Here is a 15,886-nt window from a genome sequence, read left to right on the forward strand (position 1 = left end):
AACAAAAAAATTTAAACTTGAATTTAATCGTCTTAGGCATACTATGGAAAATAATGGTGAAAAGTGGATCCGAACCCCGCTCGTCACATATACGAGTTAGCGCTTTTACCAGTGTGCCATATTCCCTTTCTTCCGAAACTCTCATAGGTATGCACGTAGTGTCGTGATATACAGTGGTACACGCACACTGATCATCCAGAACATTATGCCCACCTATCTAATAGCTGGTAGATCCACCTCTGGAACGCGCCGTGGCGTGTAAGCAGTGAGACCTCGGTAGGTCGCTGGAGGGAGATGGCACCTGGCGAGCTGGAGAGCCAGCACATCAACTGGAACTCGCCGCTGTGTTCCTCGAATCCCTGCATCACACTCCTGGCCTTGTGACATGTCGCATTATCTTGTTGAAAAATGCCACTGCCGTTGAGAAACGTGACTTCCATGAAGGGGAGAATGTGGTTTGCGGCCAGTGTACGATACTTCTTGACCATCATGGTGCCTTGCAAGAGCTCCATCGGACCCTTAGATGCCCACGTGAATGTTCCAGTGACCGTAATGGAGCCGTCGCCAGCTTGTCTGAGTTCTGCATTACAGGTTTAAAGAAACTGTTGACCTGCAAGGCTACGGCTTCGCGCCCTCCCATCGGCATGTTGAAGAAGGTATCGGGATTCATCAGACTATGCAACGTTCTACCACTGCGCCAACGTCCAGTGCCGATGGTCACGTGCCCATTTCAGTCGTAGTTGCCGATGTCGCGGCGTTAAAATTGACTCATTCATGATTCGTTGGCTGCGGAGGCCCATTGTTAGTGTTCGGTGCACTGTGTGTTCAGGCATCTGTTCAAGCACACTTACACTCTGCCAAGCATTAAAGTCTGATGTTAGTTCCACAAGTCGCCTCCTGTCCTGTTTTACTAGTTTGCCCAGCCTACGACGTCCGACATCTGTACTGAGAGATGGCTGCCCAACCCCACGACGTCTGGACGTTGTTTCACGTTGGTTTCGCCACATGTTGAAGACACTCACCACAGCATTCCTCGAACACTCGACAAGTCGTGCAGTTTCCGAAATGCTCGTGCCAAGCCTCCGGGACATCGCACTGTGCCCTCGACGAACCTCAGATCGCGCGCCTTCCCCCATTCTGCATACTGGCCTCACGCTCACTGATAGTAAGTGCATCGAGTGTGTGTCTGACTAGCAGTCATTCACCGTCAGGTGAATCTGCTATCGCCTGGACGGCCTTTTATCGCTAGTAGGTCGATGGTCATAGTGTTCTGGCTCATGAGTGTACGTGTCGATGTGTGCTTCTGGAGTACTTTGGTGTTATTGCGTTACTGAGGAAGTCGAATGGTGCCGCGCAGTCTACGCGTTTGCTTATTGTCGAGAGCGGCTACGAACTTTCATTGTGAATTTTGTGCGCAGCAAGAGCTCTAGCGGCAGAACCTGAATCAAATCATGCTTCCATTCGAAACGAATTCCAATCAGCCGTTCATACGTGAAAGTATGTAATTGTACTTTAATAAATTCGATGCATTTACGTTTTTGGAAGTTTATTTCCAGTGACTAAATTTCATTAAATATGTTCCGGTTCTGTAACTGCCGGTTCTTTGTAAAAATCCGTCGTCAATTAGCACAGAGAAATGAGTGTTTATAGTAATATAGTACTACGTATGTTGTATGTTTAGTCCTTAATTTTCGGTCTCCACTGTCGAATCCAATCATCCATTTAATAATTACAAGGTGGCATTGTTGTGTATTACACAAGCTTCCCTATCGCATTATTCGTTTCTATCACTGCCTATTTCTAAATATCTGTTCATGATTCTTATAGATTTTCAGAATGATAAATAACTTTCAGGGCCATTTAATTAAATATTCTCTTAGATTACAAAACGGCAATGAGGTTTAATCGTAAATTCTCTCAATCTTTATGGTTTAATCCACAAAGAACTAAAATATTATTCGTAAGTAACCATTATCAGACACATTGTTTGTTCTTCTATTATAATGTGTTAACCGGATGTTTACAATTTCAGATTTGTTTTATTCAGTGGGTTCAGCGTCAATACGTGATGTAATAATGAAATATCAGCTGTCAGTCCCCAGACATTTAGTTGCGACCATTAATACTTCGTTAACGAACAGGCGGACGTGTATCGATTTTCCATAGCCTGGCCACGAGTGTTGCCTAACGGGGACCTCGACGTCATCAACCAGGCTGGTATCGACTACTACAACAACCTTATCAACGAACTGCTCGCCAACGGAATTCAGCCTCTGGTAAGTGGAGAATGATAGTATTCGCATACTCTTTCTCGTGCAGTAAACCTCTCTTCCATTTAGAAACACGAATAAGAGGCATATATTGTAATTACAACTGATCCCAATGCGAAAGAAAGAAACAGCATATCTTCTTTACAGCTATGCCAAAGTTAAGACGGAACAACATGCTAATTGTTCCAAAGCGTAGTGTGACTGAAACTGCTTTATCTGTCTGGATGTCTACCTCCCAACGTAAATGGTCATAGACCATACTCAGTCACCTGTTTTGCATAAAATGTTTGATAAACTATAATTTTGACTGAAACACTTGAGGCAGTGGGATTATACGTACTGAACAGCGCAACTCACAATTATGCACTGGCTCATGATCAAAATTAACGGTAACTGCTTACAAAAATACCCCGAGAAACGAGTCAATCATGACAGTCTTTCACAGTGTGGCGGGTTTACTGTCCAAGGAGAGGAGAAGGGACGTAGCAAGAGATTCAGGCATGCAGCCGTATGTTGTTTTCTCTCTAAGTCAACGGGCCAAGCTGATAAACAGAAAGCAACTGTCATTAGCAACCATCGAAGAAGCGGTTTCTAGGTGGCCCATTGTGTTAGTGAGAGAGTATCACTAACATAATTTCTTTTAAGATGCATACCTTCGTACAATACAGTGGAATGCTAATGAGTTGTACCACTGTGCCCAACGAATCCAGATGAATATAGCTGTTGGCTGGATTAGTTTCAAGACAATGGTCATGAACTATTTGTCAGTATTTGCTCTTCAGAAATTTGAGTAAACTTGCCATATTTATTATGTTTTTTTTTAAAGTGTAGCTTGATGAATGTGCTGGTAAATATTCATACCAATGAATAAGGAACAAAAATATTATACATGATTGGTGACCTCCTCCACTTCGCATGGGCTTCATCAAGTACCTACGACTGGATAATTTGTCTGACGTAGCAGTGATAAATTATATGCAAAAACGTCCTTGTGAATCAGTCTGTGTATTAATGGAAGCTGCATTAAAATCCATTCGGTAGTGCCTGTGATTAGCGTGAACATACAAACAGAAGTCGCATGGGGGGACTTTAATTTATAATATGTAAACATATAGGAAATCCCAGTGGTATACAGGATGGTCAGAAGCAGTTTGAAAGAACTGTAACGGTGTTGGAGGGTAGTTTGTGCTGAGAAATAACTGTTAAGGAAAAATGCACTACTTTGCGCCATTACCGAGTTAATTAACAGGGAAATTATGTTTATGTGGAGTAATTACCATCACGTAATTATGCCTAGACATACCGCGGAATTCTGCACATCTGAGGCAGAATTGGAGTTTCTTCGCGTTTTCTGTAAAAAAATTACAACTGGTTTTTCGGAGGTATTTGTTGATTCCTATCTGACTTCTATTAATCTATATCCACAATTACTGCGAAATGTATACCTCTATGCTAATGTGAACAGGCAAATACGCTATGAGTGTAATGTATGGCGGACGTACTTAACGTTGACGTCCGGAACACGTCTTCGCATCGTCGTCAGGTATGTGCGAGGTATTCATAATAGGCAGGAATGATCATTTTGCACTGCACTGCTTCGAATGTGGCTTCATAACGTAATAGCAGTTGGTCTTACACTAACAGTCTGAATCCTAATTTGATAACGAAAATGTACCCTGACTTAAATGTACAGCTTTCAAATTACGGTAAGTACGTAGTGAAAGGAAAAAGTAGTTGCTCGGTAGTTCTAAACACTAAACTGCTGAAAATTTATATATACTGGGACCGATGTAAAAGCATGGCAACGAGAAGGGAGCGCTTGGTCATTGGGAACAAGTTTAAAGACGAACAGCGTCCGTAATCTTACCAAAGAAATTCTTGCAGATTTCGCATGAGCTTGTTTACGGGAACCAAGGGAAATATATATATGGAAGTACGAAACGCCACCCAGTTATGTTTCTAATGAAGACTACCATTGGCAGTATGCGAAACATACTTTGCTATCTACCTCGGTGGGACTGCTGGTACTACCTATATCTGGCCCACACTTACACAATTTAAGAATTTTCCTGGCGAATACATAGCAAGGAGCAGTGCTCGTGCAAGTAATCTGTTCTGCGTGGTACATGTCAACTGAAGTTAAATGGGCGTCGGAAATCTCAGTTGTTAATCTTTTCTTGTGATGTTCACTCAAGGGATAACGGTACACTGGATAATAATATCTGTATGACCGCTTTCCAACTAGTTCTGAACAAAAATCTCTACAAAGTAATTACGTCGGGATGTGGTTTCCATAACTTTGTTAAATGTAGCGAGTCTAGCTTTTATCTACCAGAATAAATTTACTTCATGTATAAATTTCAGACTACCTGGATAACTCCCCATAAATGAACGGCAAAGCTTGTGGATCTTCCTGTAATAATACCAAGATAGACTGGTACACTTCTTAGACCTTCGGAGGTGGGCGTGGTTACATAAGACATATCACAACTACAGCTCTAACAAAGCAACCTAAAATTTCGTTACCGGAAAAAAAAATTTGACGATACCGCGTTTTTATCTTTGTTGTGTACATAGTTCCGCATAGTCAGCGCGTACATAACTTTCCCACTAGAACGCGCCCTCTAAGCACCACAGTGCAGGCGCAGCGCTCGTCCGTCTCCGCACTACGAGATGGCGCTGCCATAGAGACGGACCAAATCCTGCTTCCGCCGATCTGCGTATCAATATGTAGCGCAGCCAATGAGATTGCTGCTAACATACAACCTTTTCTCCTCGCAGATCACACTCGCGCAGTGATACATGAAAGCGCGAGGTATTATAACGAGTGTACAGACCTCTGATTAGTCAGTCTGCATTAGTCTGTACCAGTCTGTACGAGTTCTACATTGGTCTGTACCAGTCTATAGTCAAGTTTCAGTCTGCGCCTAATAAGATTATCATATTCCTGTACATAGCCATGAAGAGAAATGTATAGACACTTTGTCAAGTATCACAGATATGTGAGAATAAGATTAACGTACCAAGACCAAAGGAACTTCAGATTGTCAATTGTAAACAGCATCCAGAATCAAGTTACGTAATATCTATGATTTTTATTATTTTAATAAATGTGTGTGAAAATTAATCAAGTTCTGTTTAAAGTTGGTCACCGTCAATCAGCTACTCTAAGCGTGCAAGTGGCATTTCTATCGTCTGACCTAACGACAGAAGATAAACACGCCACGATAAGACCACGAGACATATTGCTGACACTCGCCTACTTCGTTAGAGCGACAAGTCAAATAATCAGATGGTGTGTGTATCGAAGGTCTTACAGAATGCACACCACAATCTTCTTAACACTAAAACTGTTTATTGGACTGGATGTGATATTTAAATCTTTTACCTTTCCCTATTGGACTTCCCAAGAGCTATATATACGAAAATAAGCTGATCTTCTATAGCCGAAGTAGAGGAGTAATTAATATTAGGTGTAGTCGAACTGGGATGTCTTTTCTAATTTACATCTACACCTGTCCACATACTCTATAAGCTACCCTGTAGTGCATAGCGGAACTACCTCGTACCACTAACAGTCTTCTTCTTTGCTATTCTACCTGTAAACTGTGATTCTGCCAGGCAGCATAGCACCACACTGAGGCGAAAAAGACATGGGACAACGATACACACATATACAGACGGCGGCGGTTTCACGTACACAAGGTACAAGAAAGGCAGCGCATTGGCAGACCTGTCATTTGCGCTCAGGTGATTCATGTGGAAAGGTTTCCGAAGAGATTATGGCCACACGATGGGAAGTAACAGACTTTGAATGCCGGATGGTAGTTGGTGCTGGACGCATGGGTCACTCAGTTTCGCAAATCTTTAGCGAATTCAGTATTCCCCGATCCCAGCATACCAACTTACAGGCATTACCTCTCACCACGGACAACGCAGTGGCCGATGGTCTTCACTTAACGACCGAGAGCAGCAGCGTTTGCGTAGAGCTGTCAGTCCAGACAGACATGCAAGACTGCATGAAACAACAGCAGAAATCAATGTGGACTATGGCTGCAGACGACCGACGTGAATGCCTTTCCTACCAACACGACGTCACCTGCGGCACATCTCCAGGCTGGTGACGATATCCGCTACATCCTAGGCAACTTGAAAATGGTGGCCTGGTCAGATTAGTCCCGATTTCACTTGGTAAGACCTGATTGTAGGGTCAGAATTCGACGCAGTTCCAGAAGTCGCGGACCCAACTTGTCAACAAGTCACTGTTCAAGCTGGTGGTGTTTCAATAATGATATGGACTGTGTTTGCGTGCAACAGACTGGGTCCCCTGAATTTTCCGCTGCTTGGAGACCATTTTCAGCATTCATGGACTTCATGTACCCAAACAAGCCTGGAATTTTTATGAATGACAGTGCGTCATGTCACCGGGCCACAGTCATTCGCGATAGGTTTGAAGAACATTCTGAACACGTCAAGCGAATGGTTTGGCCACTCACAGCGCCCGTCGTTGAAACCCATCCAACATTTATGGGACATAAACTAGAGGTCAATTCGCGCAAAAAGTCCTGTGTCGACAATACTTCAGCAATTATAGACGGCTACAGAGGCAGCATGCGCCAGTATTTCTCAATGGAACTTCCAGTGCCATGAGGAGTCCCTTCCACTTCGATCTGCTGCACTACGCCGAGTTCCAGTCCGACACGATATTAGGAGGTACATTCACATTTTTCTACATTTAAAGAAAGCTGCTATTCGCTAGAAGAAATATAACTTTTATTAAGTCGTTTTGTATCCACCTTAACCGTTGTAGGAAACTACTGTCGCCTACAGTTGACCGGAAGAGAAGAAGTAGTGTTGGTGTACACTTGTTCTTGACCCGTCAAGGTACTGATGCCTTTGGTTCATTTCCCTTTCCTCAGTGTAATAAGGAATATGTTGCACTGCTGAGATGATTCATCGGTTGAATCGAAACGTTAAACTCAATCTGCTCCACGATGCTTTTGCAAGACGACTAGCCATCGTTCAAAATGGCTCTGAGCACTATGGGACTCAACATCTTAGGTCATCAGTCCCCTAGAACTTAGAACTACTTAAGCCTAACTAACCTAAAGGACATCACACACATCCATGCCCGAGGCAGGATTCGAACCTGCGACCGTAGCAGTCCCGCGGTTCCGGACTGCAGCGCCTAGAACCGCACGGCCACCGCGGCCGGCTAGCCATCGTGGTGGAGACGTATTTTACCAACCATTTTCTCTGACTGCCTTTCACAACACAAGCCCTTCATTACACAATCACTTTTGCTTCAAAATAACCTTATCTGAAACAGTGATCGATGATACATGACATGAAAGTATAATACATACCATGCTGTTGGCACTTGCAATGAGCCATACGATCTGATTTCAATGTGATGCTGTTTTATCTTACACCGAATATTTCCGTACAATGATTTCGTAAATTATATGAAAAACAGCTACAGAATATTTTGTAAATATAAAAACCGTGAGTTTATGTTTACTTGTTTATTCCTGCACAGTTGGCCTATTACATGTACAATTTAAAAAGGCTTTACAATCTCATATTTTTGCGTATACAGAAGAATGCTGAACATTAGATGGGTAGATCACATAACTAATGAGAAGGTATTGAATAGAACTGGGGAGATGAGGAGTTTGTGGCACAACTTGACTAGAAAGAGGAATCGGTTGCTAGGACATGTTCTGAGGCATCAACGGATCACCAATTTAGTACTGGAGGGCAGCGTGGAGGGTAAAAATCGTAGAGGGAGACCAAGAGATGAATACACTAAGCAGATTCAGAAGGATATAAGTTGCAGTACGTACTGGAAGATGAAGCAGCTTGCACAGGATAGAGTTGCATGGAGAGCTGCATCATATCAGTCTCAGGACTGAGCACCACAACAACAACATCAATTTTTGCGTACCTTAATTATTACTGCTTTTGTACGCTACTGTTAGAGAAGTTTACTTGCTACTGTAGCACAACTGCCATTGACCTCTTCTCTCATTATCAAGCTTATAATACTTGCATTATAGTTAATAATACTAAGACTCTCACCACGGGAGACGCCACAGTGGTTAAGATAAAGTATTTGGGTTTGGAAGACGATTGTTGAATTCTCCAACTGGCGGTCCAGATTTAGTTTCCCGTTGTCTCCCTTAATCGATTACTGTTTCCACTGAAAAGTTTACATCGGATTTTTTCCAAGTGCTTTCTTATTTCAATCTTGTCCTCTGCCTATAGATATTTCGCCGACGACGATCCATAACACTAATAAATGCAGGGTGAACCAAAAATCCACCGACAAAATTTCGGGAGCCGTTCAGCGATATTTCCTGAGTATTTTGGTTTAAAGGGACGGGTGGCCACACCTAGGTCGTTACAGACTCAGACTAAAAGTAATTCCGTCATTTGTCTTTGTATATTATTTTTTTTGTCTTCTGTCTGGTTTGTACCGCAACTGCATTGAATATATCTCCGTAACACTGCAAATGTCGATGACATGCACTGTGTGTCTTGATAGGAAACACTTATTACAGTCACTCACGATACATTATACATGTTTTTGACTTGCTGGCAATGGTAAAACGCAAGTCACTCTTTTACCTTAAGATAGCATTTATTATGGTTCGAATGTGACTCATTTTTTTTCGGCTGCATTTGCTAGAACCTATACAGAGCAGTACCTAGAGGTTTACTGTTCGTGAGTTTGCCGAAATGCAGTTCGTACGTATATGGGTTCACTGAATGCAATGGCAGAGTGCCTCAACGACGCCATGTAGAGATATTTACCTTTCAATTCAACCCAATGACGATAGTTTGCATCTGTTTCAAGGCTGTTGCTTCATTGCATTACTCTGTGCTTTGTGTTGACGTATTACAGTTTGTTTCACCGCTGTGAAGATATTTTCCCATAAATGAAACTAATAGTGACGATAAATCATAAATATTTCATTGGTGCACGGGGTGAACGCTAGTAAAACCCAGAAAATACAGGGACGGTCTACTGACTGGAAATGGAGGAAAAAAGATCTTATGAAATGTGTCTGGAAATGGTCAATTGAAATGGCAGATGCCTGTGACGAATGAAAGTTCCTCTAACTACGAGGCGTCTGTTACTTGTGTGCTGCAGGCGGTTTGGTTAACGCAGCGTACTTAAGCTGCAGAATGGACCGGTATTCATGTAGGGAACAAGCCGACATTGTGTCTGTGTACGACCAAGCAGATGGAAACGGTCGAAAGGCAGCACGGCTGTACACAAACAAGTACGCTCACTGACGCTAACGACATTACACAATATTTCAAGTCCTTTCTGCACGTTTGTTTGATCATGGATCCATTCAGACAGATGAACGTAGTGTGATATTGCTGGTGTCTGAGAGGGTACTTATTTTGGTATAACCGTGCAACCTGTCGACCCGACGTGAATGCCGGACCATTCTGCTGCTTAAGGTCGGCCGGGGTGACCGAGCGGTTCTAGGCGCTACAGTCTGGAACCGCGCGACCGCTACGGTCGCAGGTTCGAATCCTGCCTCGGGCATGGATTTGTGTGATGTCCTTAGGTTAGTTCGGCTTAAGTAGTTGTAAGTTCTAGGGAACTGATGACCTCAGAAGTTAAGTCCCATAGTGCTCAGAACCATTTGAACCATTTTTGCTGCTTAAGTACGCTGTGTTCATGACACCGCCTGCAGCACACTAGGGACCCACGCCCCGTGGTCAGAAGAACTTTCCTGCAACATACAAGTAGCACATGGCACGTGGACAAAGGAACTTTCATTCTTCAGTGCCATCTGCCATGGGAACGGTGCATTTCGGGATACATGTTCGCAGGACGTTTTTCCTCCATTTCCAGTCTGAAATGCGTACCTGCAATTTGTCGGTCCTATTAATTTTCACCCCTCATAACGTACCAACGGAGACCGTGGGTATCTTATACCAAACTGCTCACATAGTATCCCTGAAAAACCACCGAAATTTTGTTGGTGCAGTTCTAGTACACTCCGCATATAGAGAAACAGTCTGGAAAGCTTGTAAGTATGATGCGCGGCAGATTGTGCCAAGAAATATTTATTAAAAAAATTCGATATGTTGCGCCGATTCCGAGTTAATTAGTATTGAATTTAACCAGTCAGGCCATTGCGCGAGAATTCAGTCGACCACCCAGAGACGGTGCCACCAAACGTGTTCTTCGCTTGGTTTCCTAAAACCGAGCGAGAAATCGATAAAAATACGTCGTTTTATAAAGTTTGACACTACTGTATGCCGCCTGCAGGTAACAATGTACCACTGGGACCTCCCCCAAGCACTGCAGTACATCGGAGGCTGGTCCAATGAGTTGCTGGCCGACTACTTCGTTGAATACGCCAGGATACTCTTCGAGAACTTCGGAGATAGGGTAAGTAAAGGTTCCAGTGTACTTGTAGCCTCATGCCACTCTCACTTTACCTGGCAAAATAATTGACGATGTATTGTTCCACAGGTGAAATGGTGGATCACATTCAACGAGCCCCATCAGTTCGTGGAAGGCTACGCGGTGCCGTGGGGTGCACCAGGTCAGCGTGCTCCGGGAATCGGCGACTACCTGGCCACACACACCGTCATCAAAGCTCACGCCCGGGTCTGGCACCTCTACGATGAGCAGTACAGAGCCACACAGAACGGTCAGTGCCTCATGACAACATGGATGTCCCTTTCGATACTGACAGCTCTTGTATTAGACAAATACAATAGAGAACCATATCATTACCACTGCCCAATTAAATGCTGCTTTATGGTGTTGCATTAAATAATGTGACAAGTGACGTACGTACAAACATCCACCTATCTAATATAGGTCACTACTACATGCCCTGAAAGGCGGGTGTGCCTGTGTAAAAGGAAACGAACAATACTGTGTGGTCGGTAGAGAAGCAGTAACAGCAGAGTGGGTCTATCAGTAGAGCTCAGTGACTTCGGATGTGGAGCTGTCATACAATATCACCTGGGTACTAAATATGTCAGGAATATTTCAACCCTTCTCAGGCTGCCCAAGACAGCAATTGGTTACGTGACTGTGAAGTGGAAACGCGAAGTATCAACGACTGCTAAACCAAGAGATCTTGTAGGGACGGGCGGGGATCGTCAAGAGTACAGGATGGTGGTTGAAAAAATTAGATGAAATCAGCGGAATAAATCACTCATGGGTTCCAAAGTGCTGCTAGCAGTTCAACTGGCACAGTACCTGTGCATAAAAACTTCAAAATGCTTACAATTGTACAGCACCTTCTCGTGAATCGTGCATTTCCGTAGCCAGTACTACGCCCCTTTTGAAGTGGTGTAGAGAGTGACGCCACTGGGTGGAGGATGATTGTAAACAAGTGATTACGAGTGATAAATAGTGCAGCCAGGTGGAAGGGGATTGTGTTTGGAAAATACCTGGAGAACATTACCTGCCATGATTTGCAGAGCCAACAGTGTATACCGAGGAAGGATGGGGATGATTTTTGAACTTTTTATGTGGTCCCCACATTGTGTATAAAAAAGCAGTAAATGGTACATAAATACATTTTACAACATTGTGTACTCTGTACACTAAAAGTATGGTTCGAAGACGATGACTGTAACAGCATGACATTGCAACCCGTCATAAGGCAACATCTGTGGTTTGTGGACAATAACATTCCTGAAATGTTCTGCGTTGTCTTAAGTCCCCACCTGAACACAATGGAACACCTTTGCTATGAGAACATCGACTTCGCTCCAGAACCAATATCCAACATCGCTACATACTCTAATTCAGCTCCTGAGGAAGAATGAGCAGTCATCTATGTACGTCGACGAAGGTGTCCCCAGAGAAGAGAGTTCAAGCTGTCATAAACTTGAAGGGTGTATATCACCTATTTTAATCTTCAGATGCTTTTGACCAGATTTGTAGGCGAGGCAGCGATGACCGAGGAATCGGTGAAGCGTCGACACTGCCTGCAAGTGGAGAAGTCCACTGAAAAGTGGCTTTGAGAAAGAACTGATTGTTATGGCCTGTCTCATGGGAATAAGAATCTCGGAAACGGCTGTTTTTGTGCAATCGTCACTGGCAATGTCTGAAGGACGTCGAAACACTAAGTAGGTGACAAGGTATTCTAAGTGCATGCTTCATTACGGAACTTTGACGTCAGACGCTTAACAGTTGTGTATATTAGGATAGACGGCGATCTGCGGCAGAGCTTATGACACAGTGCAACGCTGATGCAAATACTGGTGTGTCAGTGCACAACGATTAGTGTACATTGTTGAAAATTAGTCTCTGCATCGAAAGAAACCGATGGGTTCCCATGTTAACCTACCGACATCGTCAATTAGGATTGAATGTGGGTCCTCCAGTAATCGAAACATGTCTCCTGGTCGGTAGAATAACGTTTCTTGCTACACTTGGTCTACGGTTGTACCTGAATATTCCGTCAGCCAGGCACCACATGCTCATATGCCATTGGGGCCAGCATTAGGCTAAGGAGGACTTTCCCCTGGACTTTCATCGCACACTTAACGGTAAATTAAGGCACCACGGAGGTTGCGGACTATGTAAACTTTTTTTAAATTCCAAGACCGGTATCGTGGTACAGTTATTTGTAAAGCATGACAGTAAATTCACATTGATTCCTTGGGCAGAAAACTAGACTCTTTCGGACCAGATGAAACTCATCTCTGATGCTATCTGGTTCTAGCTGTACGTACACAAACCATCGGCTCATAATTAACGGAAATTGTGTGGCCTGTTGCGTAGACATTGGTGCCATAGGAAAAGTTGGAGGAACGTGTCGATTTGATGAAAACTAAAATAGCTGCTGTAACGTAGTTACATGCTCCGCTGCAGAGCGAAAATTCCGTTCAGGCTGAGCCACGTCTCCGCAATATCATTTCCTCCAGGAGAGCCAGTTCTGTAAGGTTCACAGGAGAGCTTCTGTGAAGTTTGAAAGATAGGAGACGAAGTACTAGGGGGGCGTAAAGTTGTGAGGGCGGGACATCAGTTGTACTTGGGTAGCTCAGTCGATATAGCACTTGCCACTGAATGGCAAATGTTCCGAGCTCGAGTCTCGGTCCGACACATAGTTTTAACCTGCCAGGAAATTTACATTTTTATAGTCACCAGTTTTATCTAAAAGCTTTACAGGGCTATCTTAGTGCTTAAAATTAATCCCATTAATGCAAATTGTATTCACGAAGGATCAGACCAATTTTTTTTCTGTGTGAGTCACTTGCGGAGTTAAACGATAAGCAGAGTACTACTAGGAATCTTATTCGGTTTAACAATATTCATGTTCTGTTCGGATTTGTCGACCTGGAGAAAGTGTTTGACGATGTCAAATGGTGCAAGATGTTCGATATTCTGAGAAAAATAAGGGTAAGCTATAGGGAAAGAAGGGTAATACACAATATGTGCAAGAGCAAAGAGTAAACAATCAGAGTTAAAGGTTAAGAACGATGTGCTCAGATTAAAAAGGACGTAAGACAGGGCTGTAGTCCTTCTTCCCTACTGTTCAATCTCTACATCGAAGAGGCAATTACGAAAGAATATCAACGTTAAGATTTACTGATGACATTGCTACCCTCTGTGGTAGTGAAATACAAGTTGTACCGAATGGAATGAACAGTCTAATGAGTACTGAGCATGGATTAAAAGTAGATCGAGAAAAGATGAAAGCAAAGAGAAGTAGTAGAAATGAGAACAGCAAGAAATTTAACATTAGGCCTGGTGATCACGAAGTAGGTGATGTTAAGGAATTCTGCTACCTATTCTTCAAAATAAGCAATGACGGATGGAGCAAGGAGGACATCAAAAGCTAATTAGCACTTTTTAAAATGGCATTCATGGCCAATAGATGCCTGTTGAAACGATGGGACTTATTTTCAGGAAGAGATTTCTGGGATTGAACGTTTGGAGCACAGCGTTGTATGGTACTGAAACATGGACTGGGTGAAAACTGGAGCGGAAGGGTATCAAAGCATTTGAGATTTGGTGCTACGGGATAATATTGAAAATTAAGTGGACTTGAAAGGCAATGAATGAGGAGGTTCTCTGCCAAAATAACGAGGAAAAGAATACATGTAAATCAATCACACGAAGAACGGACAGTGTAGTAGGACATTTTCAAGACATCAGGGAATAACTTCCATGGTACTAGAGGGAGGTGTAGAGGATAAAAACGGTAGAGGAGTGCAATGATTGGAACACACCCGCAAATAATTGAGGGCATAGGTTACAAGTGCTACTATGGGATGAGGAGTTTGGTACAGGAGAGGAATTCTGATGACCCAAAGAAAGGTAACTTCGAATATTTTAGAATTAGGAAAAAAAGTTCGACAATGGCTCGTTAATTATCTAGCAACTGTGAAGCAAAAACCTGTCTTCAGTATAAATATGTAACAGGTTTGAATCTTATCGCAATTTTGCAAGGTCGTGGATGCTACAGGTTCAAGTTCTAAGACTTTTATTTTCCTTAATACACATCAATAACAAATGACCAAATATAAGAGATTACTACTTTTTCGTCTTCTGCGCATGACGCAAGTTTAGTTTTTCAAGACGTAAATGGCACTATAAGTAATTTAGCAATATCTGTAGTAGTCTACAGCTAGTTAACTGTTGCATTAGAACTCGTTCTTACACTTTCGGTAATAAGTCGTATAATATATGTTTTTGTGTACCAAATGTTGTAAATGAAACTGAACGCATTACATACCTTAGGATTGGAAGTTATATTTTTAAAACGACCTTCAGAACTATTTAGTGATGGGCATGAATATCAATGAAGAATTGATTTGCTCTTCTAAATCACGAAATCAAGGTAAATAAGCCATGTCCACTGGGTTTACAAATCTAGAAATAAAACTATCAGTATATTATTTATTACAGCACTTTGTACTTACACCATAATAATTTCATACAACGAAATAAATGTTTTCTAAGTAGGTGAAGAAATACACAAAATAAAAATGTAGATAAAAGTCTGTTTTATGTTGGAGAACTTTGTATAAGCTGAAATTGTGGTTTCTGATCCATCAGTATTATTATGTGCACCAATTTAATGACTTCAGACACTGATCTATGTAACATAATCTAATTTATACTCCCATGGTTGCTTATTTCGCAGGTAGCGTGGGAATTACGCTTAAGATGGATTGGCCTGAACCAGAGACTAACTCGACAGAGGATGCAGAGGCAGCTGAAAGAGCACGACAGTTTGTGGTGGGTGCTGTAGCTCTGTCGTCAACCAGTTGGATTTCCTCTAACTTTTAAGTGTAGTGTTAGTTTGTTAGAGATTGTTGCAGATAGCATTCACGTGACTTTAAAGGTGTGTATGTAGGACGTTGATGATTGTGAGAAAACTGACGTGTAATTCTGTATTGCAGATGGGTATGTTTGGTCATCCTATTTACAGTAAGGATGGGGATTACCCAGCTGTTGTTCGACAGCAAGTGGATGCCAACAGCAAGGCTGAGGGACGGCCCCGATCAAGGCTACCAACCTTCACACAGGAAGAGATCGAGTACATTAGGGGTGAGTAACCAAATGTACAGCAGTGGAAGACCATTGGGGTTCAACAAGTGAGGACACACCG

General features: G+C 42.7%; 1 protein-coding gene across 1 annotated transcript in view; it reads left to right on the forward strand.

Moving 5' to 3' along the window:
* The window catches only part of LOC124805577 (myrosinase 1-like), an 84,994-nt gene extending 69,161 nt beyond the window's left edge, over window positions 1-15,833 (forward strand). Inside the window, exons 6-10 of the mRNA XM_047266144.1 lie at window positions 2,142-2,276; window positions 10,567-10,689; window positions 10,774-10,954; window positions 15,419-15,513; window positions 15,678-15,833. Of these exons, the coding sequence (XP_047122100.1) occupies window positions 2,142-2,276; window positions 10,567-10,689; window positions 10,774-10,954; window positions 15,419-15,513; window positions 15,678-15,833 (690 nt within the window). The remainder of the gene's footprint in view (window positions 1-2,141; window positions 2,277-10,566; window positions 10,690-10,773; window positions 10,955-15,418; window positions 15,514-15,677) is intronic.
* Window positions 15,834-15,886: the final 53 nt, after the last annotated feature.

Source organism: Schistocerca piceifrons, chromosome 7 (genome assembly GCF_021461385.2).
Source record: "Schistocerca piceifrons isolate TAMUIC-IGC-003096 chromosome 7, iqSchPice1.1, whole genome shotgun sequence".
Lineage (NCBI taxonomy): Eukaryota > Metazoa > Arthropoda > Insecta > Orthoptera > Acrididae > Schistocerca > Schistocerca piceifrons.